The 21,528-nt window shown below is 45.3% G+C and overlaps 1 protein-coding gene across 4 annotated transcripts in view; it reads right to left on the reverse strand.

Annotated features, from left to right (window-relative positions):
- Window positions 1-21,528, reverse strand: part of miga1 (mitoguardin 1) — a 69,858-nt gene that overhangs the window by 32,784 nt on the left and 15,546 nt on the right. For all 4 annotated transcript variants that reach the window (XM_052012815.1, XM_052012814.1, XM_052012816.1 and 1 more), the window contains 5 exons: window positions 19,887-20,017; window positions 18,536-18,665; window positions 17,135-17,271; window positions 11,367-11,490; window positions 2,896-2,993 (listed from right to left, as the gene is read on the reverse strand). In XM_052012815.1, coding sequence (XP_051868775.1) covers window positions 2,896-2,993; window positions 11,367-11,490; window positions 17,135-17,271; window positions 18,536-18,665; window positions 19,887-20,017 — 620 coding nt within the window. The remainder of the gene's footprint in view (window positions 1-2,895; window positions 2,994-11,366; window positions 11,491-17,134; window positions 17,272-18,535; window positions 18,666-19,886; window positions 20,018-21,528) is intronic.

Raw genomic sequence — 21,528 nt, forward strand, 5'->3', positions numbered from 1 at the left:
GTCTGTATGTGACTCCAGATCCAGCTCATAACTGACTCTCAAATGTCCTTTGAAATGGCCCGGCATACCACTCCGTTCAAGGGCAATTCAGCACAGGTAATAAATGCAGTGATGCCCAAATCCTAAATAAACAAATGTATAAAATACTGTGGGAAAACACCACTCATCATAGAACTGGTCTGGGTTTGCATTTTCATTTGCCACAGGCGAAACTACCCAATCCATGCAGGACTGCAAGCAATGTTGTACTGTGGACTCGTTCTGTGGTCATTTTATTAGAATAGCATCCAGAGGTCTGGAATACTCATCCAAAGAAATGAGGTCAAATCCCACCACGGTAGTTGGGAAATTTATGTTCAATTACATAAATCTGGAATTAAAGGTTCACATGGGTAACGATCACCAAACTACTGAAAAAAAAATCTGCCCTTCAGAAAAGGAAATCCTCCTTTAACCTACTGGTTCAGGGGTGATTAGGGATGGACAATAATGCTGGTATTGCCAGTGTAGTTCACATCCATTGAATGAATAAATAAAAACCTCTCACACCCATGGTGTTTACCAGCCATCAGGTAGCCACTTGAGTAGCCACCCAAGTCTCGGTCATTGTTCCTGCTCCTGCTCACTATGAGAGAAAGCAGTAGACCATCCGGCCCCTCACACCTGCCTGCTCCACCTTTCTGAGATCATGGCTGATCTTTTACCTCAAAACTAATTCCAGACCCCACAATTCCCGTAATATCCAGAGATCTATCGACCTCCATCTGGTCCTCGCTCAATAACTGAGCCCCCATTGCCTTCTTGGTTAGAGAATTCCAAAGATTCTTTACCCTTCGAGTTAAGAAATTTCTGCCCTGAATGGCCAACCTCTTAGTTTAACGTTCTTGACACCCAGGAAGAGGAAAACATCAACTCTGCATCTGCCCCGCCACGCTCCATAAGAACGTAGATCATTACAGCACAGCACAGGCCCTTCAGCCCACAATGTTGTGCTAACATTTTACCTTGCTCTAATATCTATCTAACTTTTCCCTCCCACATAGCCCCCTATTTTTCTATCATTCATGTGTCTATCTGAGAGTCTCCTAAATATCCCTAATGTATCTGCCTCCACAACCTCTGCCTCCATGCACCCACCACTCTCTGTGTAAAAAACTTACCCCTGACATCCCCCTTATACCTTCCTCCAATCACCTTAAAATTATGCCCCCCTGTGTTAGCCATTGTCACCCCGGGAAAAAGTCTCTGACTGTCCACTCGATCTATGCCTCTTATCACCTTGAACACCTCTATCATTCTTCCTGTAAGAACTCAAGTTTCAATGAGATCACTTCTCATTGTTCTTTGAGTAATCATAAGACCATAGGATACAGGAGCAGAATTAGGCTGTTTGGCTCATCGAGTCTGCTCCATCATTCAATCACGGCTGATTTTTTTTATCAACTCATTCTCCTGCCTTCTCCTCGCAACCCTTAACCCCCTTACCAATCAAGAACCTATTAATCTCTGCCTTAAATACACTGAATGACTTGGCCTCCACCGCCCTCTGTGGCAATGAATTCCACAGATTCACCACCCTCTGGCTGAAGAAATTCCTCCTCATCTCAGTTTTAAAGGGAGGTCCCTTTATTCTGAGGCTGTGCCCTCAGATCCTAGACTCTCCTAGTAATGGAAACATCCTCTCCACATCCACTCTATCCAGGCCTTTCAGTATCCAGTAAGTTTCAGTGAGATTCCCCCTCATCCTTCTGAACTTCATTGAGTACAGGCTCAGAGACATCAAAAGCTCTTCATATTAGGTTAAGCCTTTCATTCCTGGGATCATTCTTGTGAACTTCCTCCGGACCTCCTCCAAGGCCAGCACATCTTTCCTGAGATACGGGGCCCAAAATTGTTCACAATATTCCAAATGTGGTCTGACCAATCACGGCAATGCTGACGTGACAGGTACAGGGTTAAATTGTAATAAACCCCATGAGCTAATGAGCCTGCCACAGTCAACTGACGGGTGAAGAATACCAGCTTAGACGAGGCAAGGAGGTGGGATTACAGGTTACCAGGACTCCCAAGAACCCTTCTCAGAGTCAGAGTATTTGAGACGAATTGGGGCAAAATCCCAATACTGGAATAAAAATGCCATTTAAGCCTTTTCCCATAAGAGGCAGCAATATAACAAAAATGTTTTTAGATGGGTGGTGAAGAAGGTGTTTGGCACTCTTGCCTTCATTGATCAGGATACTGAGTTCAGGAGTTGGGACGTCATGTTAGAGCTGTACAAGATGTTGGTAAGGCCACAGTTAGAGTACTGCCTGCAGTCTGGTCACACAGATACAGGAAGGATGTCATTAAACTGGAAAGACTGCAATAAAGATTTACAAAAATGTTACCACGACTGGAGGGTTTGAATTATAAGGAGGGACTTGATAGGAGAGAACTTTTTTCCCTGGAGTAGAGGAAGTTGAGGGGTGATCTTATAGAGGTTTATGAAATCATCAGGGGCACAGAAAGGATGAACAGCTGCAGTCTTTCCCTCAGGGTAGGGTAGTCCTAGACTAGTGGACACAGGTTTAAACTGAGAGGGGAACATTTTAAAAGGGACCTGAGGGGTAACTTTTCCCACACAGGGGTGGTGGGTATAGGGAACAAGCTGTCAGAGGAAGTGGTAGAGGCTGGTACAATTACAATATTTAAAAGACATTTGGACAGGTACAGGGATAGGAAGAGTTTAGAGGAATATAGGCAAAAGCAGGCAAATGGGACTAGCTCAGTTAGGCAACTTGGTTGGCATGGACAATTTGGGCTGAAGGGCCTGTTTCAGTGCTGTATTACTCTCTGTGGAGGCAGAACCACACAGGACCATGGATAGAGGTGCTGGACCCATCGGAATCTACTCACCTCGGCTGCTGAAACAAACGAGTCTGTCGATGCAATGCTGATTGTGTCCCTCTGGCAGGCATCCTCAGTGTCCCTGACAGTGACGTCGGTCTCTCTGTCTGTACAAAGCACATCAGGTTAGGTACCATTCGGCCAATACTTAAGGAATGGTTACACTGGAGTGGGTGGTGCACACCTCCTAAGTGTAAGCAATGTTGGAAAATCAGAATCAGGCTTATTATCACTGAAATATGTCGTGAAATTTGTTGTTTTGCGGCAGCAGTGCAGTGCAAGACATAAAAATTACAATAAGCTACCAAAAATAAATAAGTAAATTGTGCAAAAGAGGAGGCAGCCTTGGGAACATCAGACAGGTGAGTGGGAGACACCCAGTCCCTTGAGACAGTCCTGCTATTTGATTAGATCACAATTGATCTTCCACCACTTTCCCACCCAATTTCACATCCCTTAATTCCCAATCATTTTGAAGATCCACCAAACTCAAAAACTCTTGGAAGAGCTAGATGCAGGGAAGACAACTCCCTGCTAACCAGTCCAGGATCAGGAGCACTGTTCCAAAATAAGAAGCTATAGAGTAATTCAGCACAGAAACAGGCCCTTCGGCCCAACTTGTCCATGCCGACCAAGATGTCCATCTAAGCTAGTCCCATCTGCCTGCTGGTCCGATTTGACCCATATCCCTCTAAACCTTTCTTATCCATGTACCTGTCCAAGTGTCTTTTAAATGTTGTAATTGTACCAGCCTCTACCACCTCCTCTGGCAGCTCGTTCCATACATGCACCACCCTCTGTGTGAAAATGTTGCCTCTCGAGTTCCCTTTAAATCCTTCTCCTCTCACCTTAAACCTATGCCCTCCTGTTTTTGACTGCCTTTCCCTGGAAAAAAAAGTCTGTGTGCATTCAGCCAGACTATGCCCCTCATGATTTTATACACATCTATAAGGTTACCCCTCATTCTCCTATGTTCCAAGGAATAAAATCCTAGCCTGCCCAACCTCTCCCTATAACTCAGGCCCCTAGGGTCCTGGTAAGTCTCATAAATCTTCTTTGCACTCTTGAGGCATTTACATCTGGGATAAGGAGAAATGACTTCACGCAGGCGGTGGTGAACCTTTGGAATTCTCCGCCCCAGAGGGCTATGGAGGTTTGGTCGTTATATTTGTTCAAACACATATCAATAGGTATCTGGACTTTGTGGGAATCAAGGACGATGGGGATAGAGCTGGTAAATGGTGCTGAGGTAGAAGATTGGCCATGACTTAATGAATAGCAGGGCAGGCATGAAGGGCCGAATGGCCTACTCCTGTTCCAAATTCTTACGTTGAATAAACTAAATGAGTCTTCCAGTAGAAGATCATTCACATTCGGTTAGATTATGGCTGCTCTGCACCTTCAAAACTCGCAATATCCATGCCAAATAAAGAACACCCTATGTAATTAGTACTTCTCACAACAAAGAGAACCATTCTGCTTAGCTCAGCTAGGGCAGCTATCTCATCAATCCCATTCCCCAATTTATTCCCCTGCAATCCATTTCTCTAACATGCCAGCAACTCCTCTCAATTCTCCTGCCACTCACCTACACTAGGGGCACTTTACAGTAGTCAATTAACCTACCAACCAGCAGGTCTCCGAGATGTGGGAGGAAACCAGAGCACTCAGGGAAAATGTGCAGACTCCACACAGAGGACACCAAAGGTCAGAATCGAACCTGGATCACTGGAGGTGTGAGGCAGCAGGATGCCAACTTTGCGTTTGAGTTCAGGCTTCAAATTGTCCCAGAGAAACATTGCAGATGCTAGAATCTAAATGAAAAACATGACGATGCTGGAGGAACTCAGCAGGCTAGGCAGGACTGAAGATAGGGTCCTAACCGGAAACATTGACCGCCTGCTTTTCTCCACGGATGCTGCCTGGCCTGCTGACTTCCTCCAGCATCATCTTGTTTTTCATTCAAACTGTCCCAGCCCAACTCATGGAACAATCCTTACACTTCTCCCAATATACAACTGACAAAGCCTAGTTCTGGCAAAGGGTCTCAGAAGTGAAACGTTAACCTTGTTTCTCTCTCTGCAGATGCCACTTGACTTGCTGAGTGTTTTCCGCTGTTATTTCAGATTTCCAGCATCTGCAGTTTTTTTTATTTTCATACAACTAATGCAAGTACTCTATGAACATAGGAAAAGAGATAATTTTGTGAATGTTAATCAGGTAGGATAGATCCCACAATTCTTCCAGGGCACATCAATTTTCATCCTATTAATTCCATGGAATACAAGTCTGTGTGGGTCTTTGAGATCCTCTCTGCTAGCTCACTACCAGGCAACATGGAACATGATCCCCTCGTAAATACTGATCCACTTCCAAACTATGCAGTCCCAGGACCCTCTGTAAAAACTGACTCACACTCATAATCCCTGCAAGTACATTTTGAGGGAGGCCTGTAAAAACTCTCACTCACCTGGGATATTTGGACTCTTCTGAGGCCCTTCTGTAAATACTGGCACATCCTGGATCCTTGTACTGTGGTTATATTTTGAAGGACCCCTCTGAATACCAACAAAATATTGCAAACTCTAATGCATAGGGAGGAAAATTTGCAGATCAGTCACATGACTGGGATCACCTGCAAATATTGACATTCCCGCAGGGATCTCCTGCCTCGGCCTTGGACAGATTGTGCCAACTGCCCAAAGGAATCCAGAGCTACAACTGCAGAAAGTTGTTTTATTTCTGTACAGTGACAGAAATAACAGCAGCAAGACAGCAAATACAAACTGATGTTGGAGAGCAGGACTGTTCTGGCAAAGAGAGGGCATGATGAATAACATGATTTCCTTCTGTGCTGTAAACTCCTGATGATTTTATAGCCTAGAAACCCATCCCTCATAAGGACAAGTTAGTCCATGTGTCAACTCCAATAGGAGATCCATCAGGATATTGCCTGGGATGGATTATAAGGAGTTATATGGAGAGTTGTAACCCCAGTTACAAGGGGAGACTAGATAGGCTGGGTGTGCAGCAGAGGCTGAGGGGAACTGATAGAAATTATGAGGGGGTATAGATGTGCGAAACTTCCCCCCCCACCCCACCCCCCCTCCCCTACCCCACCCCCCCTCCCCTACCCACCCCCACCACCCCAAAGGAGAGGTTATCTAAAACTAAAAGGCTAGGTTCAGGGTAAAGGGTGAGAGGTTTAGAGAGGATGAGCTTTTTCCACCCAGAGGGTGGTTGAAGTCTGGAATGCACAGCCTGAGTGAGTTATGGAGCCAGAGACTCTCACAACATTTAAGTAGTAGATAAGATGAGCACTTGAATCACCAAGGCATAGAAGACAACAAAGTACAGGTAACTGAGATTAGTACGGTCGGGTATTTGATGGTTGGCAATGGACACTGTGGGCCAAAAAGGCCCCATTTCATGTTGTACAACTCTATGACTCTACAACCTCTCCTACCTCTTCACTTAGCTCTTGCTCAATGCCCCTGGCAGCCAACACCTCCCCCGTGAAGTTTTACTATGTTAGTGCTGATATAAGAGTGCAAGTCGTTCTCCAGTATCTCTGAAATGGCATTCTAATTAACAGCAAGTAAAAATAGAAGAGGAAAAGTATCACTTGGCAAATTCTGCCATTCTTCAGCAGTGATATCAACTGCGTCACCAGCTTGCAGTTGGAGGCTCTCCCACTTTCCAACTGCAGAACCCAACGGCTGATATTGTGACATTTAAACTCCAGCAATATTACCAGTGTGTAAACAGGAAGAACATTTCCAAAAACACAACCTTTTCATTTAGAAAGGATGTTTGCACAATTAGTAACTCTATGAATCCAACTCAAAGGGCAACAATAATCCAGGCCACCACTTGTAATATAAACAACGGGGGAAAAAAATAGTCTTGAGCAAACAATGTAGGCTGAAATTCTGTCGATGGGTTGCTGAAGGGTTGGAGGTGTCACCTTTTGGAAAAGACAACAACCCTGTTGGCCCTCTTTTTTCTGAAGAACAGGGGAGATCCTGCCAATATTTGCCCCTCAACTTTTCCCACTAAAAATAAACCACTGAGGGCCCTTGCTGTGCACAAATGGGACCCTGTATTTCTCATGTCATAACAGAGAATAAACTTCCAAAGCTGTAAAGTGCAATGGGGTCCTGAGAGCGAGAAAGTCGCTCAGTAAATGCAGTTCATTGTCCCCCCCCCCCCCCCAACATGGAGAGTGGCACTAAAGTCAGGGGTGGGGTAAGGGGGGGATGGAATAGGACAACAGAGAGGGAGAGGAAGACATGGTGAAGTAGAGGGAGAGGCTGAAGGAGAATGGGACAGTTGGGGTCAGGTAGAATCGAGTCTCAGCCCAAGTACAGCATGGGCTAATTTATAACCTGACTGGGAACTGCACCCAAGCAGAAGACTGAGCTTTCAGGGTATGGCGGGGAAGGAGGACATTATTGTGAAAGATACACGAGGGGGACTCTGAACAGTTGCTGAATATGTGAGAACAGGCTGTTACGAGCCAGGTTGCTATTTGGTGAATGTCCCTTTAAGGCACCAGAACAGAAGAGTAGTAGTGCGTGTGGTGTTATCAAGGCAGCAAGACTATAACAATGTTGTTTTGCACAGTGAGTCGAAGGAGGGAGGGAGGGAGGGAGGTGGAGAGGGAGACTGACTGCTGGTTTCTGTATTAATGGATGAAGAACAATAGCTGTGTCTGTCACTACAATCCATGTATGGATTTTTGGAGTAAACAAGTGGAGTCCACTTTGTCATTAACCTGTAGTGGGAAACAGGTATTTCTGTGGGCGGCCACGTATCGAATGCCTTCGGGGTGGCAGATACTTCGGAACAAAGCAGTGGAGATCAGAGATTGAGGTGTCATCTGGGTTCCATCGTGAAACATGTGGATTTCATAATCTCTCTCTACATTTTCTCTTCAGTCGGTGGTTTTACAAAAGCCTTTGCTCACGTTTCACCTGATGACTTGCTGAACTGAATTTTGAGACCTATTCCTAGACTTGGAGTTTGGGAATTTGCCACACACACACTTTGAGTTTATTAGTTTTGGGGTTAATGTTGAATATCTAGCTTTTTACTTTTCTTATTATCACAAGTAGTTATTAATAAAATAGTTTCTAACACTTATACACGACTCGGTGTGTTTCTGTTGTTGCTGGTACGTAACAAGGCCTTGTAATCCAATTAAGTTGCAGGTTCAAGTCCCATTCTGAAGACTCAAGCGTAGACTCTGCGCTGACGCTCCAGTGCAGCTCTGTGGAAGTGCATCCGACATTTCTCACTGTAGCAGGAATAAAGCTGTGACAGGAAACCATGGCCCCACCCACCCTCTCTGGTAACCATAATTTATCCCTCAGCCAATACATAAATGCATATCACCTGGGTCATTATCACACTGTAGGACCGTGCTGCACACTGATTAGTTCCCATGACACTGGTGACTGAAAAAGTCACGAAAAGCTCGTCACTTCCTTCCACCCAGTCCACCTTCACGGTGCATTGCTTCAGGAAGGTTAACAGTGACGTCAAGGATGCCTCCCACCCCGGCCATTCCCTTTTCTCTCTTCTACCTTCTGGGAGAAGATACAAAAGCTTGAAAGCCCGGACCACCAGACTTAAGAACAGCTTCTTCCCCACTGCTGTCAGACTCCAGAACCAATCACCTCTTCACATCCTCTTCACAGTGGTGCTGCCACGTTCTCGAACCCTTAACTCTACCTCTTCTGTTATTGTCACTTCAGCATTTCTTTTTGCACTGCAGTCTTTGCACCATTCTGCTGTTTTGTGCTTGTCGCTGTATTTATTGTTGTCTTATTACCATGTACACTGTGAGCTTCACGCAAGCAAGGGATTTCATTGCGCCCTGGTGTACACGACAATAAACTGATCCAAGTCTGTGAGGTGTTTAGAGGTATACAAAATATTAAGAGGAATAGATAGAGTGGACAGCCAGCGCCTCTTTCCCAGGGCACTAATGCTCATTACAAGAGGGCATGGCTTTAAGGTAACGGGTGGGAAGTTCAAGGGAGACGTCAGACGGAGGTTTTTCACCCAGAGAGTGGTTGGTGCATGGAATGCACTGCCTGGGGTGGTGGTGGAGGCTGATACATTGGACGAGTTCAGGAGATTGTTAGGTAAGCATATGGAGGAATTTAAGATAGAGGGATATGTGGGAGGAAGGGGTTAGATAGTCTTAGGAGTGGTTTGAAGATCGGCACAACATGGTGGGCTGAAGGGCCTGTATTGTGCTGTATTGTTCTATGGTTCTATGGAATCTGAAGTCTTTCCTTATTTCTCCCAAAGCTGGAATTTAGTTCACTTGCAAAGACTGAGGAGATAAAACTGACGAGGTGGCAGCTGGAAACTTCATCACACAGCAACAAGTAATAAAACCTGATTCAGTCCCCGAAGTGCATGGGACGTCGACCTTCAGCTTGTCAGCTGAGCTAAAACAGCAGGTGACGGAGAAGAATGCAAGGCACGTTACAAGCACCTAAATACGGTTCCCTCTCCCGGCCCCACTTCCCCCGGAGCAAGGTGCCAGTCGATGCCAAGATGGGGTCACTGCTGCCCTCTGGTGACCTGCTGACTGTGTCCTCAAGAAACCCAAATAAAAGAATTCACAGGATGTCCCAGAATGCTTCCCAGGCAGGGAAATACTTCCAAAGAATGCCCACTATTGAAATTTGGGAGCTCAGGGAGCATTGGAAAATCCCAGACCTCACGCTGGTGGATCGCAGCTGGGTCAAGTGCCAAGGATAATGGAACGAAGGCAGATGAACTGAATGGCAGGCCAGGTTCAGAGCTGGGGTGGCCAGCTCATGTTCCTATATGACCGATGTGTGCACAGGAGGATCCCACAAACAGCAAGGAACAAGTGTCCAGATCATCTGGTGGAAGATCACCGGCTTGAAACGTCCTGTTTCCCTCCCCACGGCAGTTGCCCATGTGCCCAAGAGCATTTCCAATATCCAGCATCTGCAGTATTTTGCTTTCATCAGACTTCAGTGTAGTCAGTTGAGGGATGAATGTTGACCAGGATAGAGAGGACTCCTCAGCTCGCTGCCTCAGTAAAGCAGCCAGCATAATTAAAGACCCCACCACCCTGGACATTCTCCCTTCTCCCCCCACTCCCATCGGGCAGAAGATACAAAAGCCTGAAAGCATGTACCACCAGGCTCAAGGACAGCTTCTATCCCACTGTTATAAGACAATTGACCTCACAATCTACTTCGTTATGACCTTGCACCTTGTCTACCTGCACTGTAGCTGTTACACTTTATTCTGCATTGTTATTGTTTTACTCTGTACAACCTCAATGTACTGTGTAATGAATTGATCTGTATGAATGGTATGCAAGACAAGTTTTTCACTGTACCTCAGTACAAGTGACAATAATAAACCAATTCTAATTCCAATTCCAAAGTTGGCCCGTGCAGTGTCTAAACCAATGGGGTCTCAGTTTAACATCTTGTCCAAAAGAAACACCTCCAACAGCACAGCACTCCCTCAGGACGACTCCTAGGGTTGACGACCACAGGAGGAGGAGTTAGCCATACAGCTTTGCGAGATGGCTTCACCAAGATGATAACTGATCAGATCTTGGAGTCATAGGGGGAAATAGCATGAAAACAGGCCCTTCAGCCCACCAAGTTCACAATGCCCAACCACCCACTTATACCAACTCTCCACTAATCCCATTTTATTCTGCTCCAGCCCTGTAAGAAACATTATTAGTAATAGTTAGTGACATCGAGTTTAAATTTAAAAGTGTAGAATGATTATAGTAAGGGTAATGAGTAGATCTGCAGAGAGCAGCTTGCAACATGTCGCCACCTCACAATCTCACAAACTAGCTCCAGATCCCACCACTTGCCTACCCACTACAGACAATTTACAATGGCCAATTAACCTATCAACCCACACATCTTTGGCGTGTGGAAGGAAAGCGGAGCACCCAGGGGAAACCCAAGTGGTCACCAGGAGAACATGCAAACTCCACACAGACAGCACCTGAGGTCAGGATTGAACCTGGGTCGCTGGAACCATGATGCAGTGGCTCCACTAGCTGCGTCACTGTGCCGCCTGTTCCAACTTGGTCTGAGCTCCTCTCCTGCCTGCCCCTAGATTTCCCTGCATCCCAAATATCTATGTTGTCCTTGAGTGTATTCAGTGACTCTGCCTCCAAAGTCTCTGGGGTAGAGAATTCACCAGCCTCAGAGAAGAAATCATCTCTTCTTTTATTTATTCATATTTCGGGATCTTAGCGAGAGCTAAAAACCAGTGTAGGTGAACAAGATTTAAGAGCAAGTTAGGATACAGGCCGCAAAAATTCTGACATCCTTAAACTAAAGGGGGAGGTGAGGGTGGGGTGTGGTGGTATTTGGGCTGTATTCATTACTACTGTCTTGACTGTACAACAGGTGGTGGTGGAAGTAAGATATGCCAGTGTAGAGACTCACCAATGTCATTCGCAAGAGAAGCTGGGTCAGATGCTCCCAGAGTAGCCTGAAACTCCTCCTGCAGTCGATAAGCTCGCTGGAGCAATGATTCCAACTTGTGGATGAACTCCATGCTAATGATGTCCTGGTGAAGAAAGGACCATCAGATTACAATGAGCTTCTCAAACATGCCCACCAAACCAGATTACTAACGGCGGCACGCTCTGGGATCAGAGACTTGAAAGCATAATCCAGACTGACACCTTGGTGCAGATCTGAAGTAGCAGGCACCAGTGGAGGTGAGACGTTACACTGAGGGCCGTCTGCTTGCTCAGGAGGATGCCAGGATGATCCCAGGTCAGTTTCAGCAGGGCTCTGGCCAACATCCACCCACCCCCAACATGGGAACAGGTGCTCACTGTGGAGTTCAAGGTTTCCACTGTCCTTGGTGTGAAAAAGAGCCTCTGGACAGTCCCCAGGCAGTTGGGCTCTTAGTTTAAGTTCATACCTTGTTGTACAGAATTCATACATCACAGAAAATAATATTTTTCTTTATCTGCTCCCCAAAAATTGCTTTAAACAATTTAATCACCTCAATTAGAGTATTCTTTATTTTTGCTTACATTCACATATCCAGTTATTTCAAAATGTTTAACCCTTTTAGGGCCGGTGAATCTCCCCAGTTTGAGGGCAAAGAGTCTACCTGTAAAGCAGGCAGCATAACCCTCCCACCCCAGACATTCTCTCTTCTCCCCTCTCCCTTCAGGCAGAGGATACAATATCCTGAAAGCACATACCACCAGACTCAAGGACAGCTTCTATCCCGCTGTTATAAGACTATTGAATGGCCTCCTGGTACGATAAGATGGACTCTTGACCTCACAAACTACTTCATCATTGCCCTTGCACCTCATTGTCTACCTGCACTGCACTTTCTCTGTAACTGTAACACTTTATTCTGCATTCTGTTATTGCTTTTCCCTCAGTGTGCTGATGTGATGAAGTGATCTGTATGGATAGCATGCAAAACAAAGTCTTTCACTGTACCTTGGTACATGTGACAATAATGAACTAAGTTACCAATTTTAATAACAAACCAATTTACCCATGGTGTATGCCTGGAAATGACATAGTAGTGTACACATGCATCTGATCCAAGCTTTGTACAATTGGATGGCTTTCACCAGCCCTCTCTCCAGAATACAACCAATTATCCTTTCCAATTGTTTTTGTACAAGTCCACTACCTTTTCATGAACTCCTAACATGGAACCTTTCCAAACTCACAGAAGGGCCAGGATAATAGACACATAGGAACACCACCATACCCAAAGTTTTCCTTCCCACCACAGATCATCGTTGGAACTCCCTACCCAATAGCACCATGAAAGTGCCTTCACCACATGGACTGCAGTGATTCAAGAAGGCACTCACAACCACCTCCTCAAGGGCGATTAGGGATGGACAATAAATACACTGGCCTTGTTGGTGACACCCCATCCCATAAATAAATGGAAATTCTAAATCCCTCCACTCTTCCTTGACTTTTCACTTTTTAGGAAGTACCTAACGTCAAAGTGGACGGTCTTTCCCTTTCCCATTCCCATACTGAGCTCCATCTACCAGCACCTCAGCAACCACCCTAACATTCATCCCCTCCACCACTGACACACAGTGTCCACCATCTACAAAATGCACTGCAATTACTTGCCCGGGCTGCTGCCAACCCATGACCTCTACCACTGACATCAAGGGTAATGGAAAGTCACACTACCACCTGCAGGTTCCCCTCCATGTCGCACACCACCCTGACGTGGAAGTTATCACCATTCACTCATTATCACAGGTCCTATATCTTGGAACTCCCTCCCTAACAGCACTATGCAAGTACTTTCACCAAAAGGACTGCAGCAGTTCAATAAAGCGATGCATATCAACTTCTCAAAGGGCAATGAATGCTGGCCTCTTCAACGATGCCCAGATAAAACGTACTGTTTCTCCTGACTTTGTCCTGACAGCCAGCTGAAATACAACTCCTCATTCCTTCATCTGAATCAATTATAAACAGTGAGAAGCTCAGATCACAATCCAAATAACTAGAACACCCCAGTGGTCACTTTCAGCCAGTTGATGAAGCCATTCGTTGACTATGTTCACTGAACCTTAAACATTCCTTATCCAGGTCAATAAGAACGTAGAACAGTACAGCACAGGCCCTTCAGCCCATGTCTGTGCCAAACATGATGCCATATTAACCTATTCCCTTTGGCCTGCACATGATCCATATCCCTCCATTCCCTGTATATTTATGTGCCTGTCTCAAAGCCTCTTAAACACCACTATCATATCTGCTTCCATTATCACCCCTAGCAGCTCGTTCTAGGCACCTATTGCCCTCTGTATAAAAAAAACTTGCCCCACACATCTCCTTTAAAACTTCTCCCTCTCACCTTAAAGCTATGCTCTCTAGTATTTGACATTTTTACCCAGGGGAAAAAAGATTCTGGCTGTGTACCCTGTCAATGCCTATCACTATGCCTATGCCTATGATATGCTGTCTACCCTATCAGGGACAGTAGTGCAAGGGCAGGCACGGTAGTGTAGCAGTTAGCGTAACACTTTATAGTGCCAGCGACCCGGGTTCAATTCCCACTGCTGTCAGTAAGGAGTTGGTACAATCTCCCTGTGTCTGCGTGGGTTTCCTCCGGGTGCTCCAGTTTCCTCCCACATTCCAAAGATGTACAGGTTAGGAAGTTGGGGGCATGCGATGTTGGAGCCGGAAGCATGGCGACACTTGCAGGCTGCCCCCAGAACACTCTACGCAAAAGATGTATTTCACTGTGTGCTTTGATGTACATGTGACTAATAAAGATATCTTATCATAATTTTACATATTTCTATCAGCCTCCGATCCTCTGAGAAAACAATCCAAGTTTGTCCAACCTCTCCTTATAGCTACTTCTAGGTTACCACCAGTATATTACTTCTAATTCCACACAACCTCGTTTTTGGTGATAGTCACTTATGCGAAACCTTACTAAATGTCTTCTGGAAAGCAAGACGAAACACAAAGCAAAATCCTTTACATAGCACTCTTGTTATCTCAATAAACAAAACACAAACCTACTTAGTTGGTCCCACCAAACTTAGCTTCTAACCTATCATTTGGTGAATCCACAATAGTTCTCTCTGGCACCAGCACTAAAGGACAGATTAATTGTTGATTTCTCCCAATTGTTGTCAGCAAATTGATAACTGACATGTCCTAACATTACAACCATGATTACATTTTATAAGTAGTTTATATGTTATAAAAGGTGCCTTGGAATGTGCTGAGGATGCAGAAAAGGAAATTCTTAATTAAATCAACTATTTCCTCTCCCTCATAGATCACTATTGGGCATTGCCTATAATATTTAAAACTCAACTTTATTAAACAGGCAGACTGGAGAGAAAAATCATTTGTTTTGAGTTAAAGTCACATACCACACATCAGCTTTGTTGATAAGACTTTCTAGGGAAGAGTAAGTAATTGTATCCAAGTGCTCTTTTCCACTCGTTAGTCAGCCCCATCTGTTGTAGACACGTTGCATCCTTGCTGTTCCAAATGTGTGTTGACTATAATTTACCCACATTAAAATCCATTAATTCTCCATACAGCATCAAGTCATCAGGAAATATAATACTTGATGGTCCATGCTCTGTTAACGTATGAAAGCTGCATACTCAGCCCTGCAGAGCTACACTAATACCGTGACACAGAAAGAACTCAAAATATTTTATAGTCAACTGGCCTTCTAAGTGTGTCAAGCCCTGGCTCAGTGGATACAACTCTTTTTTTTAAAAAGACAATTTTTTTTTTTGCAAAACTGGAGCATTACATGAGTTTGCCTCTCCCTCATAGTCAGAGCTGGATAATGTCCAACACACCACGGAGTCTCGCCATTCATAAGTTTGTCCAACTCGACACAACTGTTGTCTTTGACAACACCCATCCCGGCTGATTCAGTAAAATGTAAGTTAGGGAGAGGAGAGAGAACATGGGTCGGAGGAGGGAGAAAAGGCCCAAAGATGGTGACTCTGGCAATGATATTAACTGCAGGATCAGTGATGGACCTTAGGCTGGGCGCGGCATCATCAGCTAGAGTGGCGCAGCTAGTAGTGTTACGGACTCAGTGAAAGTCCCTTTAAGATAGAGAGTGTGTGTGTATGTGTGTGTGGGGCGTGCTTACGTCAATAGAAGATAAAGGACGTAATGATGTGGTTGAAGAAGTTAGAAGAAGAAGGAGAGAGAGAGAGAAGGGAGAGAGACACCAGCCTGCTTGTTTTCTCTATCGATGGATGAGAAACAATAACTGTGTTTGCCACTGAAATCCATGTATGGAAGTTGGAAGTAATCCGGTGGAGTTCACTTTGTTGCTGACCTGTAGAAGGAAACAGGTATTTGTGTGTGGACGACCACGGTTCGGATGCTTTTCGGGGTGAGGAAGTCACTACCGAGTAAACACTGAAGTGTCGTTTGGGTTCCATCGTGGAACATTTGGATTTCGTATGTACTCTCTCTATGTTTTTCTACATCTACATCTTATCTTCAGACAACGGTGGTTGTTGAAGAAGCCCTTGCTCATGTTTCACCTTATGGCTTGCGGAACTGAACTTTAAGAACCATTCAGGAACTGGGAGTTTTGGACTTTGTCACACACACACACAAAGAGTTTAGTTTTGGGGTTAACGTTCGAGGTTTAACATTTTTGAATTCTAACATACTAACATTTTTACTTTTATTTTACGTATTATCATAAGTAGTGATTAATAAAATAGTTTTTAACACTAAATCATGCTCAGTGTGTTTCTTTTGTTGCTGGTTCGTGACAGTAGAGCCCTGTCTCATTGCCAGCGACCCCAGTTCAATCCTGCGTACATTCTCCCCACAGATGGCACTCTCAGAAGGTTGTGAGTTCCACTTCCAGTTTGGAAACTTGAGTACAAAAATCCAAGCTGATATTGCAGTGCAATACTGAGGGGAGGAAGGGGGAGCTGTGCTGGTAGAGGAGTCACCTTCCGTACAAGATGGTAAACTGAGGCCCGTCTGCACTCTGTTGGCCATGAAAAGCATTATGTTGAAGTACTCCTGGTCAACATTCATCTCTCAATTGACACCATCAGAGACAGATGTTCCAATCACATTGTTCTTCTTGGCTTTCTGACCTCTGTTCTCTCCCCAGTGTGCACAGAAGATCTTTTGGTTAATTGGTAATTGGTTAATTACTGTCACATGTACTGAGGTACAGTGAAAAACTTTGCTTTGCATGCCACCCATACAGATCATTCCAAAACAAAAGTACAGAGGTAGTACAAAGGAAAAATAACATAATGCAGAATATAATGTTACCGTTACAGAGAAAGTGCAGTGCAGGTAGACAAATAAGGTGCAAGGGCCACGACAAGGAAGATTGAGAGATCAAGAATTCATCTTTAAAGTTTATGAGGTCCATTCAAGAGTCTTATAACAGCGGGATAGAAGCTGTGCTTGAGCCCGGTGGTACGTGTTTTCAAGCTTTTGTACGTGTTAAACAAAGGGAAACAGTTTTGAGCACTCCCCAGGTACTGCAAGTGAATTGGTCATCACCCTTCTTACATCATGGAAGCAACTGCACTTTAAGATTTCACTGCTAGTCGTAGAGGGCACTGGAAAATGGCACGGCCGTGACAGATGCTATCTCGACATTGCCTTGCTCCGTGCCCTTGATACACAGTGTTGGTGTTCCATGTTGCTATGCCAAGACTTACCTCCACCGTTTCTTCTGCAATTGCATCCCCTGCTCCCAGTTTGACAGCAGAGCAGTTCGCCTCGTCCTCTGCCTGCCGGCTGCGGAAGGTCAAGGCCTGCTCCCATCGCTGGAGTGCCTCTTCGAACAGCTCCATACCTGCAACGGGGGAGTCAGACAGAGGTGCAGCAATCCATTGGCTATAAGCACAAACACCACATGGAATGAAATGAGTACTCAGATGACTGAAGTGAGCAGGAAGACAAACTTGCATTTCTGTTGCTGTCAGATGCAATGTTAAACCAAGGACTCTTCTTCTAAGTGGACACAAAAGATCTTGCGTTGAATGTGGCTCAGTATCACACTTAATCATTTGGTTCAGTTCCCATTCCAGGGTATCCAGCACATAATCTATACTGGAGACACAAGAGACTGCAGATGCTGGAATCCGGAGCAACAAACAAACTGCTGGAGGGATTTGGAGCAGATGGGAGATAGCCAGTATAGAGTGGTGAAGGGGTGGGGTGAGGCAAGAGCTGGCAAGCAGTAGGTGGATCCAGGTGAGGAGGGATTGATATGTGGATGGATTCAGGTGTGGAGAGAGTGACAGAGGCTAGGGGATGATGAGTGGAGACAACAAAAGGGCTGCAGGTTATGGAATCTGATGAGAAAGGGCTCTTTCAGCTCAGATGAACGGTCTCGGCCCGAAACACTGACTGTTCATTTCCCTTCACAGATGCTGCCTGACCTGCTGAGTTCCTCCAGCAGTTTGTTATTTACATAATTGAGAATGATACTTCAGTGCAGAACTGAGGGACTGCTGCACTGTGGGTGGTGCTGTTCCTTGGATGATACACATCCAAAAATGTCATCTGATCTTACAACTGGATGCAAAAGATCTTACGGCAACATACGTGTTCTCCCCATCTTCCTGTTCAAACCCTCTGCCAACATCACCAAAACAGAACATGTGGTCATCACCACATGCTCAGTAACACAGCCGGAGGGCCTGGGTTCAGTCCTGACCTCCAGTGCCATCTGTGTTGCAACACTTTCCCTTTGGCCCCATGTTTCCTCCCAAGGTCATGCAGATTGGGTAGGTTGACTGGCCACTGTAAATTGCCCCTTCTATGTAGGTTGAGTAGAAGAGGAGGGGGTGGGTGGAGTTGATGGGAATGTGGGGAGAATAGACTACAGAGAAAATTAGATGGGTATTGGGATTAGTTTGAGCTGGCATAGGAAGCGAAGGTCTCTTCCTTTGTCATAAGGAAATGGGAGCTATTCCTTCAATCCAACATTCAGAATTATTTCAATGGTTATGTCCCAACAGGTGCTATAGAAATGCAAGTTCTTTATTTCCATCACTTCATTTTCCTTTCTCCTTCTTGGGTGTGTTACAGGTCTCCATGCACGCAGTACATACCCATCAGATACAAGTTTTCAGGCGTGGTCACTGGCACATTAACCAGATTGATCTCATTGTCTTCAGCAACCTTGTCCCACAGGTTAGATCCAGCACACAGACAGCTCTGGGAGGAGTTCACACTCTGGGCCTGGGTACAAGGACAAGCTTATGATGTCTTTAATCGCTCCTCTGAACACTCAAGCACACAACATGTTTCCCTCAACTAACATCGAGGGAAAGTAATCATGGACTTGTGCACCTATTTTTACGCTAATCTACGCTAACCCATTTCATTCTCCCTAGAGTGCCTGGACCCCCCCGGCAGATTCTACCACTCACCTGTGCACTAGGGGCAACTTAGTACCAACCTGCTTGTTTCTGGGACTTCGGAGGAAACCAGAGCACCCCAAGGAAACCCCACACAGACAGCACCCGAGGTCTGGAGCTGTGAGGGAGCAGCTCCATTCACTGCACCACTGCTGTGTGTGGGACCTTGATGTCTACAAATTGGCTGCCTCGCCCATCTCAAAAATAACAATGATTAATGTTGGAAAAAGAGGCAACTTGCTGGCTGGGCAGATTTTTGGGATGTCCCAAGGATGCGATAAAGGGGCCAGGCCACCACTTCCTGATGATCCAGAGCGGCTGATGCTGCTGCTCATTGAAGCATGGCACAGCAGGAGTCTCTCAACTGCAGAGGTCCCAAACCCCATCTATTTTCTTCCAAGCTTTGATAGCTGTTTCTCCTGGCTTCCTGTGCTTGGCATTTCCTGTCAGCATCATTGAACTGGAAACCACTCTGCATCTGAAACAGCCGAGCAGGTTTACACTTCGGGATTTTCCTCTGGTGTGCATTTTATATTAATTCAGGGGTCTGGTCATCGCAGGCAAGGCCAAGATTTACAACCCATCCCCATTCCCTCAGTAGCTTGCTGGGCCATTTCAGAGGGCAGTTAAGAGTCACCCACTTTGCTGAAGGACTGAAGCACATACAGCAAAAGATTTCCTTCCCTGAAAGACTTCAATGATCAAAAGTAAGGACATTAATGAACCAATCCAGTAGTTTCACGACCATGATTACTTGTATCACGTTTTTCAGATGTTTAATTAATTGAACTCATATTTCCCTACTACTGTGGTGGAATTTGAAATCACAACTCCAGACCATCATTAATCCAATCACAAACATCACCAGTGGTCATCTGCCTATTTGCATCAACTAATATCTTGTCCAATATTGTACTGCTCTACAATCTTTAATCAAGGTTGAAAATGTATTTTGAGGTATGGCTGAGTTATTTTTGACCAAGTCATCCCAGCATTTAAGACTAGTCTAGGTAAACATCCAAAGACTTGCCTCACTACTCACCGAGGCCAGGCTCTGCACTGAGCCAGAGTATCTGCTGAGCAATCCCGCAGACGCGTGAGTGTTGTACGAGTGTGACCCCTTTGACTGCAAGGAGAGGCTCAGGTTCTGTCGACTGCTGGCACAACTTGAACCTGTGAAGACACATCACAACTTGTCACTCGTGTACATTTCACTTCGCCAACCACTGACTTTCCAAATACGTTCACGGTTTGAGCTAAGGAACAAACGTACATTTATGTAGTGACTTTCATAGGCTTAGAACATCCCTAACCTCCTCACAAACCACTGAAGTACTTCAGAATGCAGTCAACATTGTGATATAGGTGTTGGAATCTAGAACTGAGCACACCAAGCAGCAGCAATCGGATCATTGAAACACGGTGGGTCGTCCCACTGTGAAGGATAGCACTGGACTTTGAGGAGATACTGGTGGAATGGGCAGATGAAATTCAAAGCTGAGAAATGTCGAGTGTCACATTTTGGTAGGAAAAACAAGAATCGGCAAAGTAAACCAGAGGATATTTTACTAAAAAGGGGTGCAAAACAAGAGATCTGGGAGTATACATGCAGTTTATTGAAAGCGGTAGGATGGGTTGAAAACGTAATCTTAAAAAAACGTAAATGGGATCCTGGGTTTGATAGAAGTGTGAAGTACAAGAGCAAGTAAGTCACAAAGAAACTTTATAAAATACTGGTACAGTAGCAACTGGAGTACCGTGTAGAGTTCTGCATATTGTCCCTTGGAAAGATGCAAAGGGTTTGGAAAGGCTGCAGAAGAAATGTACAAAAAATGACACCAGGGCCAAGAAACTGTATTTATGTAGATAGACCAGGGAAGCTGGAGTTGATCTTGGAACTGAGGTTGTAAGGGTTCTGATATAACACACACAAAATGCTGGAGGAACTCAGCAGGTCAGGCAGCATCTATGGAGAGAAACAAACAGTTGACATTTCACGTCGAGACCCTTCATCAGGACTGGAAAGGAAGAGGGCAGAAGCCAGAATAAGAAGGTCGGGGGAGGGGGAGGAGCACAGGCTGGCAGGTGATAGGTGAGTCCAAGTGAGAGGGGGAAGGTAGGTGGGTGGGTGGGGGAGGGGAGATGAAAGGGAATGATGTAAGAAGCTGAGAGGTGATAGGCAGAAGAGGCAAAGGGCTGGAGGAGGAGGAATCTGGTAGGAGAGGACAATGGACCATAGAATAAAGGGAAATGGGGAATAGATGGGCAGGTCGTGAGGGCAGGGGAGGGGAAAGAGAAGGGGCGAGGGGCCACATGAATGAGGGAAGACAAAGGGAGGGTTGGAAAAAAAAGGGGAGGAAAGAGAGGAGGGGTTACTGGAAGTTTGAGAAATTGATGCTGAGGCCATCAGGTTGACCTGCTGAGTTCCTCCAGCATTTTGTCTGTGTTGCTCCAGATTCGAGCATCTGCCAGAAACTCGTGTCAAGGGTTCTGATATGCTGTATCACGTACATCTCAATCATGAAGGATCTGGATGGAATGGGTAGCAACTGTTCCCACTGGTGGAAGGGTCAAGAACTGGGAAGCAGAGTGACTACCTCAATGCACTGTGTAATGATTTGATCTGTACGACTGGTGTGCAAGACAAGTTTTTCCACTGTACCTAGGTACATGTGACAATAATA

The sequence above is a fragment of the Pristis pectinata genome, chromosome 3 (genome assembly GCF_009764475.1).
Source record: "Pristis pectinata isolate sPriPec2 chromosome 3, sPriPec2.1.pri, whole genome shotgun sequence".
In the NCBI taxonomy this organism is placed as follows: Eukaryota; Metazoa; Chordata; class Chondrichthyes; order Rhinopristiformes; family Pristidae; genus Pristis; species Pristis pectinata.